This window comes from Peromyscus eremicus, chromosome 15 (assembly GCF_949786415.1).
Source record: "Peromyscus eremicus chromosome 15, PerEre_H2_v1, whole genome shotgun sequence".
In the NCBI taxonomy this organism is placed as follows: domain Eukaryota; kingdom Metazoa; phylum Chordata; class Mammalia; order Rodentia; family Cricetidae; genus Peromyscus; species Peromyscus eremicus.
This window is the reverse complement of record NC_081431.1, coordinates 24,815,434-24,837,083: the sequence shown is the minus strand read 5'-3', so window position 1 is coordinate 24,837,083 and position 21,650 is coordinate 24,815,434. Positions and strand designations below refer to the sequence as shown.

Genomic DNA, 21,650 nt, shown 5'->3' with positions numbered 1-21,650 from the left:
GGGTCCTCTAGGGAGCAGCAAATGCTAACTACTGAACCATCTGTCCAGTCCTGGGGAAATTTTAATGAATTAAACCTAGGGCCCTATGCATGCTGGGAAAAATTACTGTCAGAAACCTATGAATAGAATTAGGGCAGTGATGTACACCTGTTATCCCAGAACTTGAGAGGTAGAGGCAGGATGATTAGGAGGAGTTCAAGGCCAGCCTCAGCTACATAGTGACTTGAAGGCCAGCTGACCTACAGGAAATGCTGTCTTATTAAAAAGAAAAAGAAATAAAAGAGCATTTTTCTTTGTAAGCTTTATTTTATCACTCTTATCCACCACACATCAGGAAGCTATCAACAACAGTGCATCGCATGGTGAGTCAGTTTACAACAAAACTGAACAAGGCAATTGTGTTTACAGAAGTTTTCAGCAGAAGTCCGCAATGCAGCTCGCTGAAACACAGTGCTCACACTTTATAGGGAGGTGGAGATAAAGTCCTCTGGTATCAGCAAGAAAACAGACGTCTGAAAGAGTGGTATGGAAATCAGAAATTTAGGGATTTGAAAAAAGAACATCTTGGTATTAAAACACATCTATCTACATTTACAGTCCCACTTAGTTCAAACAAACAACAACCAAAGCCCAACCATTCACAAGCAGTAAAACATCACGAAAACCAGACTCATAGCATCAAGAAATGCCAAGACCAACAGGCTACTGAAACACCAGGGAGAAATGTTAGACTACTCACTGCACACTGCAATGTTCCTGTCGCTCTGAGGTGGAGGTAAACCAGCAGGAGTGAACACTCCTTAGAACTGGCTTTGGTTTAAGTGATCTTTCACACGGTTTGTAAGCCAGACCTTCTACGCCCAAAACAGTAACTCCAGGTTTGCAAGGGGAAAAGCAGGTTTCCATATTCACAATCAATCACTCCAGTACTGGCACAGTCCCGAGACCAGAAACTATTAAAATGTATTGATCGTAAATGGATTTCTAAGAGTGACAAAAAGATCGAAAAGATAGAGCCCTTTTTAGGATGGGGGAAAAAGCCTTCTATCCCAGATTTGAAACAAATTAAAAGTGATTAAGGAATGTTAAAGTATTTTAAGATTTCTCACAAAAGAATGAAAAATAAATGCTGATGGAAAAGATGTGACAGCTTTATATCCTGCTAATTAGAGAAGTGCAGATTAAAGTTTTTAACATAATAATAAACACTACTTACACTTCTTTTCACAAGGTGCTGTAACTGCAGTTAGTGCGGACTAATGCCACCCACTCCATGTGCAGAAGGAAGACAGAGATGGCTGACCCCCAGGTTCTTTCTGAGCCTCAATTTGCAAGAATAGCAATGAACTCCAAATGCACAAGGGCTGGAACTCAAACACTTTTAAAAAATGAGGACAAACTGAATATGGATATTTAATCTGGCTTCATGAACCCTGACAGCAATCTCCTGGGGAAACAAGGATGAGGAATGTGTAAGAAAGGTCATGTTTTTATGCTACAGGTAAGAAGTCTAGATGAACTGTATGCGGAAGATCACCAATGCCAGTAAGGGAGCTACTTCCTTCCTTTTCTCAATTCATAGTTCTCTTTCCTTCTCTTAAGGTTGACAGCCTTCTGGTGACCCACCTAATAAAATAACATAGAAAAGGTAATTCATGTAACTGAAGAGATTCTGAGAGGAGCTGACAGAGAAAAGGGAAGTGACTCCAACTGAGGATTTCATTTTTATTTTATGTGCATTGCTGTTTTTGCCTGCATGTATGTCTGAGTGAGGCCCTGGAACTGGAGTTACAGACAGCTGTGAGCTACCATTCGGATGCTGGGAATTGAACTCGGGTCCTCTAAAAGAGCAATCAGTGCTCTTTACCCCTGAGCCATCTCTCCAGTCCTCCAATGGAGGATTTTAAGGAATGACTAGAGATATACTCACTGATAATCAGTGGGCTGAAGGTGGTAATAGCCTGCTGTTTACGCAAGTTTCTCAGTAAGAAACAAACAAAAAAGCAAACAATTGCAGTTTTCTTCTCAGAATGTAACTTGCTTTCATTACACAGAGAAGTAGAGTAAAGCTGTCTTTTGCACAACAGAGATTAATGGCCACTTAAGACAAGAAAGAGCATGTCTTATTGCCTTTCCATTAAAACACTAGGAACTCAGCTCACAAAACACATACCGCCTTCAAAAGAACCACCAATTTCTCTTCCCAGTGTTGTGACAGCTACCCAGTTTAACACTCAGGCAATCATTTAGTGAGGTTCCCAGCCACGCCAGCATTTAGAATGGTGCCAACAAACACAACTGCCATGATTCTGACACTCTGAAAGGCACAAATACAGCAAATTTAAAGCAATCATTCCCATAAGCAGCACAAGGAACAGGGAAAGTGCTGAGCTATAGAAAATCAATAGTTTTTATCAGGACAAAGTTTGTGTAAACTTTTGTGTTTGTCTTATATCCTGAAAAATGACCTTAATGACCATCTATAAAATATAGTTTCCTACAAGAGCTGGGCACGATGGTACAAACTGTGAGAAGCAGCACTTGGGAGGCTGAGACAGAAAGATCCTGAGCTGAAGGCCAGTCTAGGCTGCACTGTGAAATCCTGTCTCCAAAAAGCTGTTTATCCTAAATGCTCCCTGGCTTATATGTATTTCTTTGACAGCTCATTTCTCCTATAAAGTCACAGCAAAAATAGTCTAAATTGTTTACCTTCTTAAATATCTAGTACCTGCCAACTGCTTGTCATGGTATGAAGCATTAGTCATCAGACAACTTTAAACATAGTGAACACCATCTTGGGGAGGCGGCAAGGACAAAAATCATGATCCATCCTGTGGTATCAGAAGAAAGGAAGAAAATCCATCAAAGGCGGGGGGGGGCCCTCTAAAAACTAAAATATCCAAGCTTCTCCATGATTAAGAATCTAAAATCTAAACATACCCAGATGAGCTCCACACGACAGAGACTCAAGATCAGTGTATTCTTTAAGGAAGCTAGGAATACCAAGTGGAAAGACTGCCAGACCCCTATTCAAAAGAAAGGTGAATGCTGAGCACCTCAAGAAATAGGAATTCTTTTGAGCTAGCAGTGACCAAGGACTGGTCTGTATGTGACAACAATTTACAAGAAGCAGAGAGAGAGCTGGAGTAATAAGCTTTGAGGAAGGAACCCAACAAATGGAACAAGAACCCAGAATTAGATGTGCTGGATAACTGGCCTTTCCATCAACATACAATAGATAATTTGAGATAAATCAAATAGGAATAGTTTTATACATATATTTTTTAAAGTAAGCCAAGGAAATTCTGGACTCAAATGACTCAATCCAAGTTATTCCAAGAACAAGGCAACAGTGCAGTCATCACCTAGAGCTTTCGCCCAGATGAGGTTTAATACTCGCCAGGAAACACAAGGCACTTGCTCATAACTTGAGCTAGCTACAGATCCAACAGATGGAAAGTCACGATGTCATCCTATCTGTACCCTACTCAGAATAAAACCGCCAGCCCAACCCCTTCAAGTGAGAGACTAGGTAAACCACACGGTTCCCAGTGTCTCCCTGACAGATCCTCTCACCCATTATGCTGCTAATTACCATCGGGTATGATGACGCTCATTTTCAATAACTGTTGAAAAAGAAAATGTACAATAGGCCTAATAAGCCAGAGTGAGAACTACCAAAAAATGATGACAGTCAGCCACCTGCCTTTGATCAATAAATTCAAAAGAGCCATGAAACAGCTTCTGATGAGTATTCTAACCTGCCTGCCTTTAAGTTATCCCTAACTGGTGCCCTTACTTGAGGGAAAGTCCAGTGTAGTAAGACAGAAAGAAGCCTTATGCCCGCCATTCTTCTGCACTTCTCTGTGGCGACATGGTGGGTGGCAGGTCAACGTATCTCAACACTCTTTAGCAGCTACAAGTCAAAGAGAAGGCCACGCTTCTCGATGAACACAGAGACAGGTGAGTAAAACTCTATCAGTCATTGGATTCTAAAAGGAGCCACAGACTTAGATCACGAGACAGCAGAAAGGGAGATTTCCCAAAGAAAGCCACTGTGCCAATGGCCACAAAGGAAGGTGGGTATCCAGAGATTAATAAACACCTTACTGAGGGGCCCATCTAACAGTCTCTTCTAAACACTGTATTACAGATTTGATCATGGCTACTAGCCACCTCCTCCAAATACTTCTAAAAAACCCCAAATTTCCCACGGGGTAATCCCTTGCTATGCCTTCTCTGGGACAGACTATGCCACAGTAGAGTAGACCATGGGAGAATAAAGAAGGAAGTGGGAAGGCACAAGGGGAGGAAGCACAAAGATTAACAGAGGGAAAGAAAAACTACCTGAGGTAAAATCTGCCCCCAGAGACAGGGGCTAAGTAATATGAACCCTCGACTCTTTACCTTGCCTCTTAATAAGAGAATTTTAGGTTTTTATTAACTTCAAAGAATTAAAATTCCTGTGCATATATTTATTGTGAAAATTGTATCTTTTATAATATTTGGTCCCAGTTTAAGAAAGATATTAAAATGAAAGTCCTCATAGTATCAGAGGAGGGAGAATCTACAGCTGTCCTCTTTGGTAAATGGGCTAAGCTATTAAACAATAGTTTAAATCATAGTAGGTTATGTTTTCAGTTCTGTGGCTTCAATATAAAATATTTAATTCAATGCAATTACTTGGGCCCATCATTTACTTCCTTAGCTCCCTTCAAATCAAACCAGCATCTTTTGTAGTAAGTTTACAGTGTCAAACACTACACATATTTATGAGTACATTTGCAATAATGAGGATCACAGAATTCTATAAGTGCAGAAATGGTAGCAGCATACTGCACGACAAAGCTTGGAAGCCTATCTGCAGTTTATTTGCAAGAATCTTTTTTATGAGACAGGAACACGTGCTAAGCACACTTGACCTTCAAGAACACGTGCTAAGCACACTTGACCTTCAAAAGAATTCACTTGTACACTGTAACCACAGAAGCAGCCCCTGGTGTAAATATTTATGTTTTAGGAAAGCTCAGGGCTTCAGAGCACTGATTCTGTGCTTTTCAATTTTGACTTGCAAACCAACCACCCAATCAACCCCCTGAAAGAGTCTTGTTTCTAAGGAACACATCAGGGACCATGACATAAAAACATTAGGTAATTCATCAGTCAATCCCCTTATAACCAATTTAACTTCATAAGAGGGAGCTCTGAGCAATCTGATTTTACTAACAAATGTTAGACAGACTGTTTGACCAGGGTAAAAGAATTCATCCTCTAAAATGCAATTGTAATGGAGCTTCCAGGAACTTGTATGGCATGAACAAGAGAAAACTATGTAAGTGGGCTGCCACCAGGGAAGGAAAGACTCTTTCCTAAGGAAAAATAAATAAATAAAACTTTCAGGTAAGGAGCTAGGAAAAAATTCCTAACTGGTGTACAATGTGTGGGTTGTCTTGTACAATCAGTGCTTTACAAATGTTTCATAAGTTTACAACTTTCAAGGCAATCTACTATACAGTAAAAAGAATGCACACTCACAATCCTCAAGCCACAGTCAACCTGTGCCCACAAACACATGAGAATAGGCGCCCTCTAATCAAGGCCACATTAGTCTGTTATGGAGCTTTTAGGAATGGAGTTTTTCTTCCTTTCTACTTCCACCTCATAACACTCCAACCTTTCTTTACTCCCTTCCAGTCAAAAGCCAGATGACTGGGCACTGCCCTCAGCTGCAGAGGGGCAAAGGGGGGAGGGGATGACGGTGGTAGGCAGCAGGGAGGACACAGGGGGAAAGGATCCGTGATAGCTACTTTCTTTGTACTTTTCTCCCTTCACTGCACAACAACCTTTTTTTTTTTTTCTGATCCACTTCAATTTTCCATTATAACTGAAAAAAATCACACCTGGAGAAATTTTACAATTATCACAAGAGGTTCAGTACAAAACAGATGAGTCAATCTTGAGTCTAAAGTAGACTGAAGAACGGGGTAATTTACATGTACTGAAACCCTCTTTGTTCCAGTTACTTGGAAGAGTTTCAATGTAACCCTGGTCTAGACTCCAGTTTGTTCTGCGCTTTACGGGAATGAACCGTTCTGTCATCTACATTCTATCAGTCAGACCGACTTTCAAGAAACCTACACCTCAAGTCTCACAAGTGTGAAACAGGTAGGAAGAAATGGTTATAGACTATATTAGATCACAAGACTCACATTATAAAGTACACTGACTCAAATTTCTCTCTTCTCTCACACCTGCACACCCACTCAAGCACACATACTCGACATAAAAATTGTGCAAGATCAAGCATCAGCTTCTATTTTAAAAGCCTCAATAGTAATTTTAAAAACGGAGATAGGCTCACTGCAGTTTCTTCAGAGGAATATTAAGTCCTACAGTACTCCCTTAGAAAAGTTCACAAGTCATTGTTAAGAACACGGTAGGTAACTAACTGCTGCTTGACAACGACTGAACATTAGAGCATCCAGTGCCAGCTAGAAGAACAATGAGACACACCTGACAACACAAACAGACACTCTGTGATGTCACCAACCCTAACAAATTGTTAATCATATTCACTATGACAAGTTATTCGTCTTTGCTTCATCATCACATGAAATGACATCTGTTTTAGGTTACATACTAAAGAGCAGCACCTGCCCTACTGCACAAATAAAGGGTGCCCACGTGGGTGCTCTAACCCCCTCAATGTATAGCTGAGAGGTCTTGTCCTACTCAGTGCCAATGTTTGCAATGCAGTCACTGTTTGGGCAATGGCTGCACATTAGTAGGATTAAATAAATGTACAAGGTACCCTTTAAAATGGGTAAAGGGGTGCTCCTGCATTCAGCTGTGGAATATACTAATCCGAGAAACGGAAGAGGAGAAACAGGAAATAGTCCTTGGGTGACCGACTAAAGCAAGGTTTGATACAGGTATCCCCTCTTGTAGGCACTCAGCGGGTAGAATGTAGCCACAACAAACTTTCCGTCAAACATCCTCCCCGTCAGCAATTTCTGAGCAGCTTTGGAGTCACCAGCGTTTGCATACTCAACAAAGACCTGAAGGAGGTTAGAGAAGACAACATCATTTCACCACAGTGCTTTTAGATTTAGATCAGGGCTTTACCAACTTTAATGTATGCCCAGTTACATGCCACATAACAACATCAATGAAAAACCATGGGAGACACTGGTCCTCTAAGATTATAACAGAGCTGAAAATTCATATTGCCTGGTATTTTACTGTACCTTTCTGGCATTTATACCAGTGCTTACCTGTATATCACAGCTGCCTACAGTATTCAGGACAATACTATCCCAGGTTTTCAGGCCAGCAACAACAAACTACATCATGCAGTCTAGGTGTTTTGTAGGCTTTATCATGTAAGCATTAAGTGTGCTATGTATCAGTTTACACAACAACAGAATCACAGAGATACAGTTCTCACACTATCTCCTGTTATTAAATGATACATGACTGTGTACAGCTTCAGTGTCTACAATTCTTTTAGAAATTCAGTATATGTGTGTGTGTGTGTGTGTGTGTGTGTGTGTGTGTGTGTGTGTTTAAGTCAGAGGATAACTCTCAGGAGTCAGTTCTCTTCTGTCACCTTGTGGGATCCTGCAGTTGAACTTAGGTCATCTAGCCTGCTCACAAGTGCCTACCCACAAAAACCTCGACCCCGAGTCATCCCACCTGCCTGTGTCTGCTTCATCACATTTTTTTCTGTTTTTTTTTTTTTTTAATTCATTTTCCATACCAACCACAGATCCCCCTCTCACTTCCCCCCACCTTCACCCCCACCCCTCATCCCCTCCTCCATCAGGGTAAGTTCTCCCATGGGAGGACAGCTAAGCCTGATACATTCAGTTGAGGCAGGACCAAGCCCCTCCCCACTTTATCAGGGGTGAGCAAGGTGTCCAACCAGTGGTAATGGGATCCAGAAAGGCAACTCATGCACCAGAGATAGGTTTATCTCATTTCTTAACAAGCTCTGATGGCAACGCTAACAATCCATCAAGCACACTTTATAGCGGTAGGTTTAAAAACACTTCCTTAGAACTCAGCTCACTTCATCCAATTCTTAAGAGCTATCAAAGACAAGTCAGGTGAAAAAGCATACACGTTTGAGTGAAACTCCCAGAGGACTATGAATAATAGTAGACACAGCCAGGTAAGGATGAGGAGCCCAGAAAAACTGTAACACCACTACAAAGAAAGCTACACTTGGAGAACTACATGAAGGGGAAAGAGCTGAACAAAGCTCTAGGAACTACGTCTATAAAAATCTTTGTAAAACTACAGACCAAAACTATAATAAAGAAGTTCAAAACCAGTGATTTCCTTTCCCGGAGTACCTGAATCCTTCCCAAAGGTAGAGATTGGGACATAGAGTCACGTAAGTTCTCTGTGCTGTCCTAAAGCAAAAGGGCAGGGAAAGGGAATGATCTGGAATGACCTGTTCTCAGTTACCACACATAGCAGAAGATGAATCACACTCAAGAACTGCCTCTCTGCTCACTGTGTCCCTTAGTCATTATGTCAAGGATTCCCCTGAGCTCAGATGTTCAGAGACTTTTGAAGGCAATGTGAAAATGGATCCTAAGAAATCAACACCTAGATCATCATCACCTTTCAGCTGCTTTCAGACAGGGTCCCAAGTCACCCAAGCTGGCCTAAACGTGTTGTGCATCAAGAATGCCTTCAATTCATTTCTTTGCCTCTGCCTCAGCAATGCTGGGATGACAGGCATATGCTACCATGTCTAACTCTTCTACACATGTTCTTCTGTGTTTTCCTCACATTTATCTACCTACAAATTCAGGCACATTCCCAGTTTCCACCTCTCCTTTCACAGGAACCCTTCTCTCTTGAAAAAAGCCAAATTCGATTCCATGGAGTATAAAAGAAAAATTCCTAAAAGAGTTCTGTGTGTGTGTGTGTGTGTGTGTGTGTGTGTGTGTGTGTGTGTATGTGTGTGTGCACAGATGCATGTGCAGGCCAAAGGTTGACGACAGGTGTCTTTCTCAGTCACTTTTCCACCTTAAAAAAATGCTTTATTTATTATTTATTTGCTATATACTGTCGTCGTGTCTGTGAGGGTGTTGGTTTCCCTGGAACTAGAACTGCAGACAGCTGTGAGCCCCCATGTGGGTATTGGGAATTGAACCTGGGTCCTCTGGAAGAGCAGTCAGTGCCCTTAACCTCTGAGCCATTTTTCCAGCCCCTTTCCCACCTTATTTTTAAAGACAGGGTTTTTCATGAACCAGAGCTCACCAACTAGTTAGAATGGATGACCAAAAAGCCCCAGGGATTCTCCTGCCTCCAGTTCCTCAGTACTGGGATTGCAGGTACACGACAACACATCTGTCTTTTTACATGGATACTAGTGATTAAAATGGGTCTTCATGCTTGGACAGCAAGCACTTTTGAATCTGCGCCATATTCCCAGCCCTAGTACTCAATTATTTATGGAATATTCTTTCATTAATATACAAAGCCCTATGTGACATATGACTAGTCATTCCACCTCACGCAAGTACTCTGTTAAGCAGGATGTACAACTAAGACCTAAGGAACCTGGACCTCTGATGGAATTTTCTGAGTTTATATGTATTGGAAAATGGAGAGGTGGTACTAATTTTGCTCCTTCCACATAACTAGGGTCTAAGCTATGCACTGCTCTTGAAGATAAAGTGAAGATTACCTAACGTTATTTTTACATATAAATAAGAGGGAAAGCTGGAGAGATGTCTCACTGGTTAAACTGCTTACCTTACAATAGTAAGGACTGGAGTTTGGATTTCAAGAACCTATATAACAAGACAGGTAGGCATGCCAGCTTGTCTGAATTCCAGCCTCAGAAGGCAGAGGCAGGGAATCCCCAGATTAGCCAGCCCAACAAGACTAGCCATATTGGCAAGCTCTGGGTTTAACTGAGAGACCCTGCCACAATAAATAAAGAGGAAAAGCTATGGGGAATGATTCTCAACATCAGCGTTGGGCTTCCAAATGTATACACACACACACATATATTCATAACACACATACAAGAATGAAAACAGGAAATTAGATAAAGTGATTCTTATCAGCTACTCAGAATCCTCATCTCTAAAATGTCATTAAATGGAAATAAAAGCATTTCCAAACGGCCAGTGAGCTATAAGATAGATAATCTCTACAATCAGCAGCATGGTGGCAAGTGCCTGCAACCCTAGCACTCAGGAGCTGGAACAGGAGGATTTGGCAGGGCACCCAGTCAAAAGTGACTGCACCCCTCCTGATGCACTTCTCCAGGGGAAGAAGGGCAGCTAATGTGCAGAGACAAGGCTGCTGCTGCTGCACAGCCTACACTCCACAGGGCACTTCCCTCAACCAAGTGACATGGCTTGAATGCTAACAGCGAGTAGACTAGAAACCTGAACTACAGTAAAATAATATTCTGTTTCTATAAAGGAAAAAAATATAGACAAAGTATTTGCATTTTCTTATCCTCTTTACCGTGTGATTTGATTAGAGAGAGTTTCTAATAAAAATGATGTGATCATAGTTCTCACCCAGACATCTAACAGAGGAAGGCAGTATGGGCCATCCTCACAGGCTGGTCAACAGAGACACAGCTCAGGCAGGAGTCTCCACCCAGCATGCTCTTCTTCTCTACATGGTCACTAATCATTTCTATTGCAATCAGAACCTAATCCAACTGGTTTTCCAAGTGTACTTAATTTGAACAAAATTGAACCAAACAGTTCTCTAATTAAACCTAATCAAAATTAACACAATTCAGTTGGTGTCACTGTTTACCATGGCTCAAAAGTACATTTTTTAAAAAATAAAGTTTAAGTGATGACAAAAATCAAACATATTATAGGACTTTTAGATAGGTAAAAAGCATAAGAAAGTAATGATAATATATACTGAAAAAATTTTGTGTATGCCTTCCCACAGAACCCATCTAGTACAAAATTTTAATAATCTACAAATACTTCTGCAATTATAAAAAATGTGCTTACTTGTCCTCTGCCAGGATTTTCCTTTGGAACGAGCAGAGAAACCACTGGTCCATATTTCTGACACTCCTCTTTGACATCTTCTACAACATCTGGTCATAAAACCACACAACAGCAGGTCCTTACTACTTGAAAATTCAGTGACACATAGCTAAGTAATGAAGTTATTTTCCTTACCTTAGGAAAAAAAGCTTAAGAATATAAATTCAACGCATTAACAATTTCTTTTAATAGTCTACATTTAATGTTTTAAATACATTAGTTAAATAATTCAAAATTGAAAAGAAAATTCCCATCTCTCATTTCGCTTCTCCTCTTGAAGCCAACCAGCACCATGAAGTTACTGCTGCAGCCGGCCAGTGTTACCAGGTACACAAGCAAATACAATTTTATGTATTTTAAGCAAGAATTTCAACTTTAATATTTCTGAAGTATATCTTTGTGGATTTCTATATTTAAAAAAATTAGATGTATTTACTTTATGTGTTTTGCCTGCATGTATACATGTGCATGCAGTGCCCCCGAAGCCAAAAGAGGGCACTGGATCCTCTGGAACTGGAGTTACAAGACCACTGTGAGCTGCGATGTGACTGCTGATCCATCTCTCTGGACAGTTTTCCATATTATTAAATGAAGTCTTCTCATTTGTTTTTATGGCTGTATACTTTTGGACAGTTTACTATATTCAAGAAATTAACCAATGTCTCCTAACTGATGACTACTTAACTATTTCAAAATGTTCTGATATTATAAATAATACTGTTTACAATTTATTGAACTTCATTATTTCTCATAGCTGATATTCTAGAAATAACATTGCTAGGTCAAAACTGACATAAACTTGCAATATTGTTAGAATTATCAGGTTGTCTTTCCTAAAGATCTAATATAAACTCTTTCAAGCAGCATAATCAAAAACTTGTTTTTCTATTCCCCATATTTTTTGCTGTTTATGTGCCCAGCAACAAAGACATAGCAATTCGGTTTGAACTGACGCCATTCGCTCCCTTCTACCATAAATGTTGATTGGGTACCTACCATGCATTTTTTTTCCAAGGGTGCTAGATTCCAGTGTTACTAGTTCATAAACAAGATCCAATTCTTAATCACAGTAATCAAGCCTGTTAGGTATGTGCACACTGGCTACTGCTGCAACTTTAACTGTTTTCCAACAAATAAGATACAATCATGCCAAGCTGCTGTTCTCTGAACATGGCACAGTTTCTATTTGATGTTACTTCATCCAACCCACCTTTTAGATAACTAATCACTGAGCTCAGATGTAACCACTGCAGTGAAAGCCCTCACTGATCACTCAAGCTAAGCTGAGTGCCCTTTTTCTGTCATCATTTGTAATGTCTCTCTTACATTAAAAATAAGAAATAATCCCCTGAGACACAGTAAATGTGTCTGAATGAAAAGGTTGTTAAAAGCAAGAGAGAGAGAGATAAAAAGCAGAAATGACAGCACAGAGAAGGGACAGAAAAGACAGATCAGAGACAGAATCTTATGGGTAAATCTCTATTAATTTGGTAAAATGAAATGTCAGAGTCCAAATGACTTTATGAATCAAAAAGCACAATTATTTTAGACATCAAAGAGTTCAACAGTCCTTTTAAATTTTGTGTTAAGAAAAATAAGAATCTTATGAATAAAATTTGTATCACACACACATTGGTCACAGTCTGTATGTAAGAACAAAACACTATAATATAATCTGGGAAGCACTAACCTTCATATTCATCTTCATTTTCAAGATAATCATCATCCAGCACATTGAGGAGTCTGAGCACTGGAGTTGGAAGCATCACCAGATCTTCAATATGAGGGGCTGTGAAAGTTCATGACAATATGGGCAAATGTAATAAATGATGAACTGATCAAATAAGGAGCCTGAGAATATATACACACAATTACCAAATAACCAGGGAGGGGAAATAATGGCAGATACAACTTACCAAAAGGAATGCTAAAGAATGGGCTGCACAATGCCATCTCAGCAGGGATCCTTCTGCTTGGGTCATCATGAAGCATGCTAAAACATAACAACATCATTATGATTACTGCCAGACCTTCTAAAAGTGAAACTATCAAAAAAGGCTCAGTGTTCATCTCAGCACTACCTCTGTCATCGGGGATTACTCATTCCCCTGTGGAGAACAGAAAGGCCATCTGAGCAACAGTGCAATAAACCATGGGACATTTCTGATACAGTATCATGCTATGATTTAATGTTTCTAACTAATAAGAAACATAAGAAAGTGATGTACATGCTATAGCACAGTGGGGGCGGGGGCGAGACAAATGTTTATGGTAGCACAATTTAAAAAAAAAAAACAAAAAGCAAAACCAAAAACCAGAAGGTAATAGTGGGATAATTGAATCTTGCCAAATTCCCCTAATCTTAAAACAATTTTATGTAAAAATCTATAGGCAATTACAGAAACAGACTACGGATGGTAGTAATACTCATACAGGCATTCGTTTATAAGAACGTAGAGAAGAAACAAGCGTACAGATAATAAATGAAAGAGAATAAGGCAGGAAAACAAAAAGGCAAACAGATACTCACTGGGAAGTACGGCAAGCCAATTTTACAACAGCAGATGAAACTACAAGGGACCACTGCACTCACACCAGGTAAACACAACGAGCCTCCGGGAAATCCTAAGAGCTAGAGTAACCCAGAAACTAAGACTTCCTAAAATAAGCAGCCAAGACTTCATGGAAAATCCCAGTGAGAAAAAAATATCGGGAAAAGAATTCAAATGATCAAAATGGGGAAAGACAGGCAGACAGACAGAGGGAAAGAGAGATTTATCAGAAAAAAACAAGGAAGAAAAACCAGACCGAAGGGGCGGGGGGAGCCACACCTTTTCCCCCTCTTATTTGTTGCTTTGAGACAATGTCTCACATGTAGCTCACGGCAACCTCAAACTACAGCTCTCCTGTTCAACCTCCCAAACATGGGAACTGCAGGCATGCATCATCATGCCTGGCTCTCCTTTACATTACATAAGAACAGCAGAAGAATGACACTTCCATAACTAGAAAGGCTATCTTAATCGTTCTGTTTTGTTTGACACAAGGTCTCACTATGTAGCTCTGGCAGGCCTTGAACTCACAGAGATCCTCCTGCCACTGCCCTGGAGTGTAGGGATTAAAAGCATGCGCCACCTCACCTGGGTAAAATTCCTATCTCTAAGGGAGTTGCATCTATATAACTAGGCAAATTAGTAACAGTAATATCAATCCAAGAAAAAAAACTTTAGCTGGTAAAGGTCTGCAAAGCAAATTATACTGTATCTAACATACCTTTTGATAAGGTCTCTGAGGTGATAGGCTGGAATTGCGGCATTCACCACTGCTTTACTGGCAAATATATGATCAATAATAGCAGAACTGTTTGCCTAAAAGAGGGGGAAAAAGTCTTCCTTAGGTTATTCAGCTCAGCTTGCATTTACTGAGCAGTAGCCATATGGCACTATTCCATGAGTAACATGCAATACCTCTTCTAAGAATTTATAATCTTAATGGAGAAGACTTCATTGTAGTGATTTCTAGAGGCACTGATACAATACCTGGCACTATGAACATCTCCAAAATGAATGTGTAAAACTCAAGAAATCACACTGAGATGCAATTTTATGAATGAATGTAATAGGTAGGTCACAATACCTAATGATGAGTCTTTGTTGGTATTCAGGTGAAATAAACTATCATTGAGAAAAAGGAGGCAGCATGAGAATGCTGCCTTTGTTACATTATGCACATTCCATTTGTAGAGGACAGCACTTAGTCCGTGAGTACTGTGATGGTTAATCTTCACTGTCAATTTAGAATCACTGAAGACACTGGTAAGGTACCCTCTTGGGTTTGCCTGCTAGCACATGTTGGAGATTAACTGAAGGGAAAAGGCCTACACAGCATGTAGGTGGCACCATCTCATGGCTTGGGGACAGAGTAGAGGGAAAAGGGAAACAGCCTCTGTTTCCTAGCCACCAAGGTGCAAACTGCTGTGCCACACTGCCACAACCTCCAACAGCATGGACCAATACCTCTAAAACTGTGATCCAAAATAAATATTCCACTAGATACAAAAATGTATCTAACCATATGTGGCAAGTGCTATACTAACTGAGAAGGCAGAAGAACTCACATTAACTAGAATCTACTGCTAACTTACTATGACCACACATTATGCTGAAAACCTATGCGACGTTTCTTTTTTAGTCTTAGTACTCTTACAAGACATTACATTGTTAGTCTCTTTACATTACAGGAAAATAAGTGGTTTAATGAACCCAAATAACTTAGTAGGAGGTGAAAGTAAGACACAGTTAGACTTCAGAATCTATGCTCACACCAGCTTGGCAATTTGACACTGTCATATGACACTTTACCTAGAGAGACATATATTTGAGATTCCATTAGTATATGTCATGCCTCCAAATTTTACACAAATTTGAGTGTGACCTATTTCTGATGCACTCTGGACCAAGCAGATACAGTCCAAAGAGCCTAAGCAAAGTCAAAGCTAATTTAAATGATTGATCCATATTCAAACTAACACTAAAGAAAAAACACATAGCTTGTTAGCTATCTGGAAATATCATTAATAGAAAAAAGTAGTACTGGTTGTATGCCCATAAGCAGCATTTTTGGGGCCAAAAATAAACATAAGGCAATCCCACTAGAGAGTATTAGTGTATTCCTTCCAAGAATTACTAAACCAGAAATTGATGACTAGGGTTTAGCACAAATCAAACTATATTATAATGGTCACCTACTATTGGCTAGATGTTTATGATATGGGATATCCTTCTATATGCTGGGAATGGATGTTGCGCTCATTAGTTAATAAATAAAGCTGCTTTAGTCTATGGCAAGGCAAGATAGAGCTAGGAAGGAGATCCAAGCAGAGCTACAGGAGAAGAAGGGCAGAGCCTGGGAGACACCAGTCAACTGCCCAAGGAGCAACACGCCAGCAGACCGGTAACACCACAGCCACATGGCAATACTTAGATTAAGAAATGGGTTATTTTAAATGTAAGAGCTAGCTAGTAATAAGCCTGAGCCATTGGTCAAATATTTATAAGTAATATTAAGCCTCTGAATGATTATTTGGAAATGGCTACAGGAACCAGGCGGGCAGAAAAACCTCCATTTATTTTATTTTTTTATTTTATGGTTTTTTTAGGACAGGGCTTCTCTGTGTAGCCTTAGCTGTCCTGGAACTCTCACTCTGTAGACCAGTTTGGTCTTGAACCCAGAGATCCGCCTGCCTCTGCCTCCAGAGTGCTGGGATTAAAGGCATGTGCCAACACCACCCAGCAGTTACACGTTTATTATGAAAATATTTAATTTCAAATACTTATTGCTTAAAACCAGACTCAATGATAACTTCAAAGTATTATATGTTAAATCTCGAGTCTAAAGGATACTGAGAACTTCATAATAATAAAGCATCACACTACATTTGCAAAACTAATTAGGATTAATTCCTAACTTAGAGACATACAAAAACTTCATTTCAATGTCTGAGGTTTGGAACTTAAAACCATGCTCCCTCAGAAACAACAAAAGCAGCGGCCAGTATACCACTGCCACAGAAGCTAACTAGCCAGTGCAGAGTGTATAGCGGCCTATGGCATATTAGTAAATACAAAGTACTATGGAACCATGGAAAGCTTCTAATTAGGAGAACCCAGCACATGACCTGGAACCAGTTATATTATACAACTGTGCCTCTCTCGACCACCCACTCTACTCTCATGAGACTGTTCAGAAAATTTAACAAGATTGTGCTAAAAGTACTTTTTAACTGTAAAGCATTATTAAAAGATTATTATTTAACTTAATACCTAAAGTAAATTTCTTTTTTTGGGGGGAGGGTGTCCAAGACAGGGTTTAGAGCCATGGCTGTCCTAGAACTTGATCTGTAGACCAGGTCTGGCCTCCAACTCATAGAGATTTGTCTGCCTCTACCTCTTGAGTGCAGGTATTAAAGGTGTGTGCCACCATGCCCAACTAACAAAGGGAATTTCTTTTGCCTGTGTGGGAAAATGCACTCAAACATTTCAGCAAATGCTTACTACACCCCAGGACCTAGATTAACAGCTGTGAGGATGCAATGTCATCAGTGTATTTGAAGCTATAGGAATAAGCAGAGGCACTGAAGGTACCATAAATACATACAGAGAACACGAAGGATAGGAGGCAATCAGACCCTCTGACAAAAAACAAACAAAAAACATAAAGCAAACTTCTAAACTAATTGAGAGACCCCAAATAAACCTCTCCTGCAGCTTACCTTCCATTCCTGAGATCTGACTGTATGTTTCAGTTTCATTCCTGAGAACATTTCCAGTAAAATGATTCCGAGGCTCCACAGATCAACAGCTGAGGTACATTCTGTATCACTCTGCAGGCCAGCCTGGGCCAAGCAGTTTTGCAGTTCTGCTTCTGGAGCGCGATACCCGTCTGTCTGAATATACTTCACATCCTACGAAGATGAAGAAACACTACAGTCATCAAAAGAGTCTCGCTTTCCATCCTTCTCTACCATGCACTCTTCACAGGCACAGTAGGTCACCCAACAAAACATATGCCGTAAACTTCAGTCCTTACCTAACGTAATTCTTCAGCTCCTTAACTAGGCAGTTAGCACAGAAAAGCTGGACCCCTTCCATACAGCTGCTCAAAAAGAAGTCCTTTTTTAAAAAGTAGTTTCTTACCTATTATGCACCGATGATAAAGACCCTCTGCAGAAACCTGATAAATCAGAGCAATGAGGGTTTGCCTGAACTGTCACCTCTGCCATCAGCCATGAGTAAGAGCCCCAACATCAAAGAAACAGGACAGCAACCCAGCAACTCACCAAATGCCCACACTGAAAAGCCTTCTCTGTGGGCTAAGTATGTTTATTAATTTCTGAGCTTTCGTGAGCCTTACTAACACCTTCTACCTGACCGAAATTTATGCCCTTGTTTCACAAAGCATCACTGAAATTCTTTTAATTTGCTCTCTTAGAAGGACTTTGGTATTTTGGAAGTGCCCCTTTAGTCCTAAACTACCATTGTTATTAAAAATATTTGGCTTGGACCATTAGATTTTTAAACCATGATGGAGAAGAAAAGGTATTTCTTACCTGATTGCCTTCTTTGAAGCTAAGTCCAAAGTCAATCAGCTTAAAGCACTCATTCTCTGCACTCCACAGTATGTTCCGTGGTTTGAGGTCTGCATGGACATAGCCCTCATGGTGAAGGAAAGCAAGGGCCTCCAGAACATCTCTGGCACAATGCTGTATCATCCACATGGAGCAACCCTGGTGACTGGAATACAAAAGCAATTCCGAAACACTGACATCCAGGAGTTCAAGCAACAGACAGCGTGATGGCACGTTTGGAGAGAAGTGTATGGTAAAGACTCCATACAAAGTCACTAGAAAAAGAAAAAAAAAAATACAATACTTTATAAAAATCAAATTCACAGTAACTCACTACCAAAGTAGTTAACTCTTCTTTATAAATTTGGGATAGTCCAAAGAGAATTTTATTTTTATGTGTGCACAAACACACATGCACATGGCATGTGAGACTGTTGTGAGAGCTACTATTATAGTAAAAAAATGAATTTCCCTCTAGGCAGACATCGTACCCTCCCTTAAGAGTTAATCCAGCAGGGCAGTGGTGGTGTTCGCCTTTAATCCCAGCACTCAGGAGGCAGAGGCAGGCAGATCTCTGTGAGTTTGAGGCCAGCCTGGGCTACAGAGTTAAGTTCCAGGAAAGACACCAAAGCTACACAGAAACCCTGTCTTGGGGGGTGGGGGGTGGTGTTGGTGGGTAGTGGTAAATCCAGTTGGTGGGTCAATGACCATCTAAGGGTAGGAGTATTAGTCCTTTCATGAGATATTTTTCCCCCAGAATTCCTGCCCCTGGCCCAGCCTCTTACAAAACAAACCATGCTTTTCTTAATCACTCTTTCTTAAAGTGACCTCCAGGCCTTGTGGTTGTCTAGCCACCCCCAGCTCTCTACAAAAGCTGGCCTCCACACTGGCTTACCACAAACAACATGGCTACTTCTTTTATTTTCTCCTCTCAGAGCAGGTGCTGAGATGTACAACTTGAGTGCCCTAGGGTTTTTCTTTTAAACTCCAATGAAATTATCCTCAGACATTTCCCCAGTGTCTTTTGACTACTGAGGTAGTATGCACCAAAATCTCCAGCAACACTGGGAACTGAACTCAGATCCTCTGCAAGAACAGCTGAGCTACTCTACCCCTTGCTCCCAGACAAGGATAACTTTGGTAAGCATTAGAAACTTCCACTATTTTTCCAATGAATAAGATCTTTGGACAGTGGGGTTATTTAAATAAAATAAAATACCATATATGGCAGTGGTGGGTAAAGACGCACTTAAGGTGTCAAGAAAAAAAATTATTAAAAGTAAAAACTGTAATGTTAAGTAACCCTTAAAAACAAATTGAAGGTTGGTTGATTCACATCAGCATTCCATTCTCTGAATAGTAAAAAAAATTAAACACTAAAAAAACACATCAAGACATTGCAGATAACATTTTAATGTAATCATGCAGAGATTCAACAAGTACTGAGGCTTGCAAAAATTTTTTCCTTGTCACACGCCAAGGTTATAGTGATATTCCACTTAGTAAGCTTAACAAAACAGAAACAACACTAGTATCAGAAAATTCTTCTGCCAATGAAGTATTACAAAAGGTCTTTCTTCAAATTACACATGGATTCTATATACCAAGATGTAAGACCAATACAAGCTTACATTCTGAATATCTGAGTCATGAAAGTCTTACTGAAGCAAATGCAGTGCCCCTGAATGTCACACTTCCATAACTTCTAGGTAATACTGAGTCCCCTCTCCCAAATCCACACTAAATATGTATCATTTGAGATGCTAGGATGCCATTAGATGTCACTGGATACCATAGCCCTAGAATATTTTCCATTTTCTATAGGAAGGAAAAGATGCAAAATTTTCCACTCAAGACATGACAACCTAGCAAAGGAATGCCTTTCGCTGCAGAAGGCATTTCTCCACGCTACTAAGTATCAGCTGAAAACCGAAGCAAAACACGACTCTACTAAGCATTGCTTTGCTATGTGATAATCACCTCCACCATACCTCGGAGAGCAGCAAAGAAAAGGCGGATGGAAAAGGGACCAGCATGGGGAGATAAGTAGTGGGGCCCAATCCTCTCCTCTCACCTAAAGGACCAAAGGCCAGGGGGAGGATGGGGGCGCTGAGAACGTGAATGCTTGGACCGGGACCTGGGCAAGAGATAGAAGACAGCCACAATTACCGATGTTCCTGTGACCCTGCAACTGCTCCAGCGCCGCCCTCTCTTTGCGGAAACCATACTCCGCGGCCGAGGCCGCAGCCCCGGTGGTTCCCGGAGGCAGGAACTGCTTGAGGGCTCCGGGGGGCGAGCCCGGGGTGCCGCAGCAGCGCACCCGATACACCGAGGCCGACGAGCCGCTGCCCAGGCGGCTCTGTACCTGCCACAGCCGCCCGAAGGCCTCCAGGAAGCGCGGCGGCTCGGCGCCCCACGCGCAGCCGGACCCCGCCATGGTGCGGGCTGGGGCGAGGACACGCGAGCCGACACGACGCGCCAGGAAGGCCCGCGGCGCCCGCCGTCACATCCCCGCCCGGACCCGCCGCTCCGCAGGGAGGGGCCCGCAGCGCCCGCACCGACTCCCGGGACTCAGGCCGCCATGACACCGGAAGCGGGAGTGAGCCCAGGCCCAGCCGCCGGAAGTGGGGGGGAAGCCAATCCTAGAAGCTGAAGGAGGCGGGCCTACGAGGGGCGGAGCCCCGGGTGGGATCAAATTTGTTTTGCAAAAATATGACAGTGAGATATTAAGCTTAATTATTAGTCCTGGGAATGTAGCACTGTAGTAGAGTGCTTGCCTAGCATGCGCAAGTTAGGCCCTGGGTCCAGTACCCATCAACACACACGTCAATTATTTATCTTTTTGTTTTATTTATCCTATTTTTAAAATTTATTATATTTGTATTTATATGTTTGTGTGTTTATGCCACATGTGTGCGAGACATCAGAAGAAGATGTCGTATACTCTGGTACTGGAGTTACAAGTGGTTGTGAGCGGCCCGGTTTGGGTGATGGGAACTGAACTCCTGTCCTGGATAACACTACACACTCTTAGCCACCGAGCCATCTCTACAGCCATCTCTACAGCTATCTTCCTTCCCCAACCCCCTACCTCCAAGACAGGGTTCTGCTGTGTAGCCCTGGTTGTCCTGGATATCACTCTGTAGACTAGGCCTGCCTCTGCCTCCTGAGTACTGGTATCAAAGGTGTTTGCCACCACACCCAGCCTGATATCTTATTTTTTAGTTGCTATTTTTGCAAGCCCAATGCGACCTACCTGCTTGCTCATCTGCCTGATATCCATCATCACTACCTCCCTTTCTAAAATAACCCTGATTTTGTTTAGGACAGTGATGTGCACAAAAAAGAGATTCATACTCCCTCAGAGCTGGTTTTGACCAGACCTACAAGTATGGTCAATGAGACCTTCCTGTATAACTGCCAAGGATTTGTTGGAAAGTTTTGCTTGACTCACGTGGACTTTGTGTTTTTTC

General features: G+C 41.2%; 1 protein-coding gene across 2 annotated transcripts; it reads right to left on the bottom strand.

Annotated features, from left to right (window-relative positions):
* Nucleotides 1-286: 286 nt before the first annotated feature.
* Uhmk1 (U2AF homology motif kinase 1) lies at nt 287-20,674 on the bottom strand. 2 transcript variants are annotated; one of them, XM_059280220.1, is made up of 9 exons: nt 20,347-20,669; nt 18,160-18,452; nt 17,323-17,514; nt 14,325-14,419; nt 12,968-13,044; nt 12,742-12,840; nt 11,013-11,101; nt 6,812-7,058; nt 287-512 (listed from the first exon to the last, which is right to left on the bottom strand). In XM_059280220.1, exons 1-8 carry the CDS (start codon nt 20,612-20,614, stop codon nt 6,912-6,914), a joined length of 1,260 nt encoding a protein of 419 aa, XP_059136203.1. In that variant the 5' UTR covers nt 20,615-20,669; the 3' UTR covers nt 287-512; nt 6,812-6,911. The 2 variants fall into 2 exon arrangements, with proteins under 2 accessions (XP_059136203.1, XP_059136204.1); XM_059280221.1 differs by lacking the exon at nt 6,812-7,058 and having other exon boundaries at nt 20,347-20,674.
* Nucleotides 20,675-21,650: the final 976 nt, after the last annotated feature.

Bases quoted from the DNA above. Each gene is read 5' to 3' on its own strand.
- Uhmk1 (XM_059280220.1), bottom strand. From the start codon at position 20,614: ATGGCGGGGTCCGGCTGCGCGTGGGGCGCCGAGCCGCCGCGCTTCCTG. The intron at 18,453-20,346 runs GTAATTGTGGCT...TTCTTTTTCTAG, and splicing joins GCAGGGTCACAGGAACATCG to TGACTTTGTATGGAGTCTTT. The intron at 11,102-12,741 runs GTTAGTGCTTCC...TTTTATGACCAG, and splicing joins AAATGAAGATGAATATGAAG to ATGTTGTAGAAGATGTCAAA.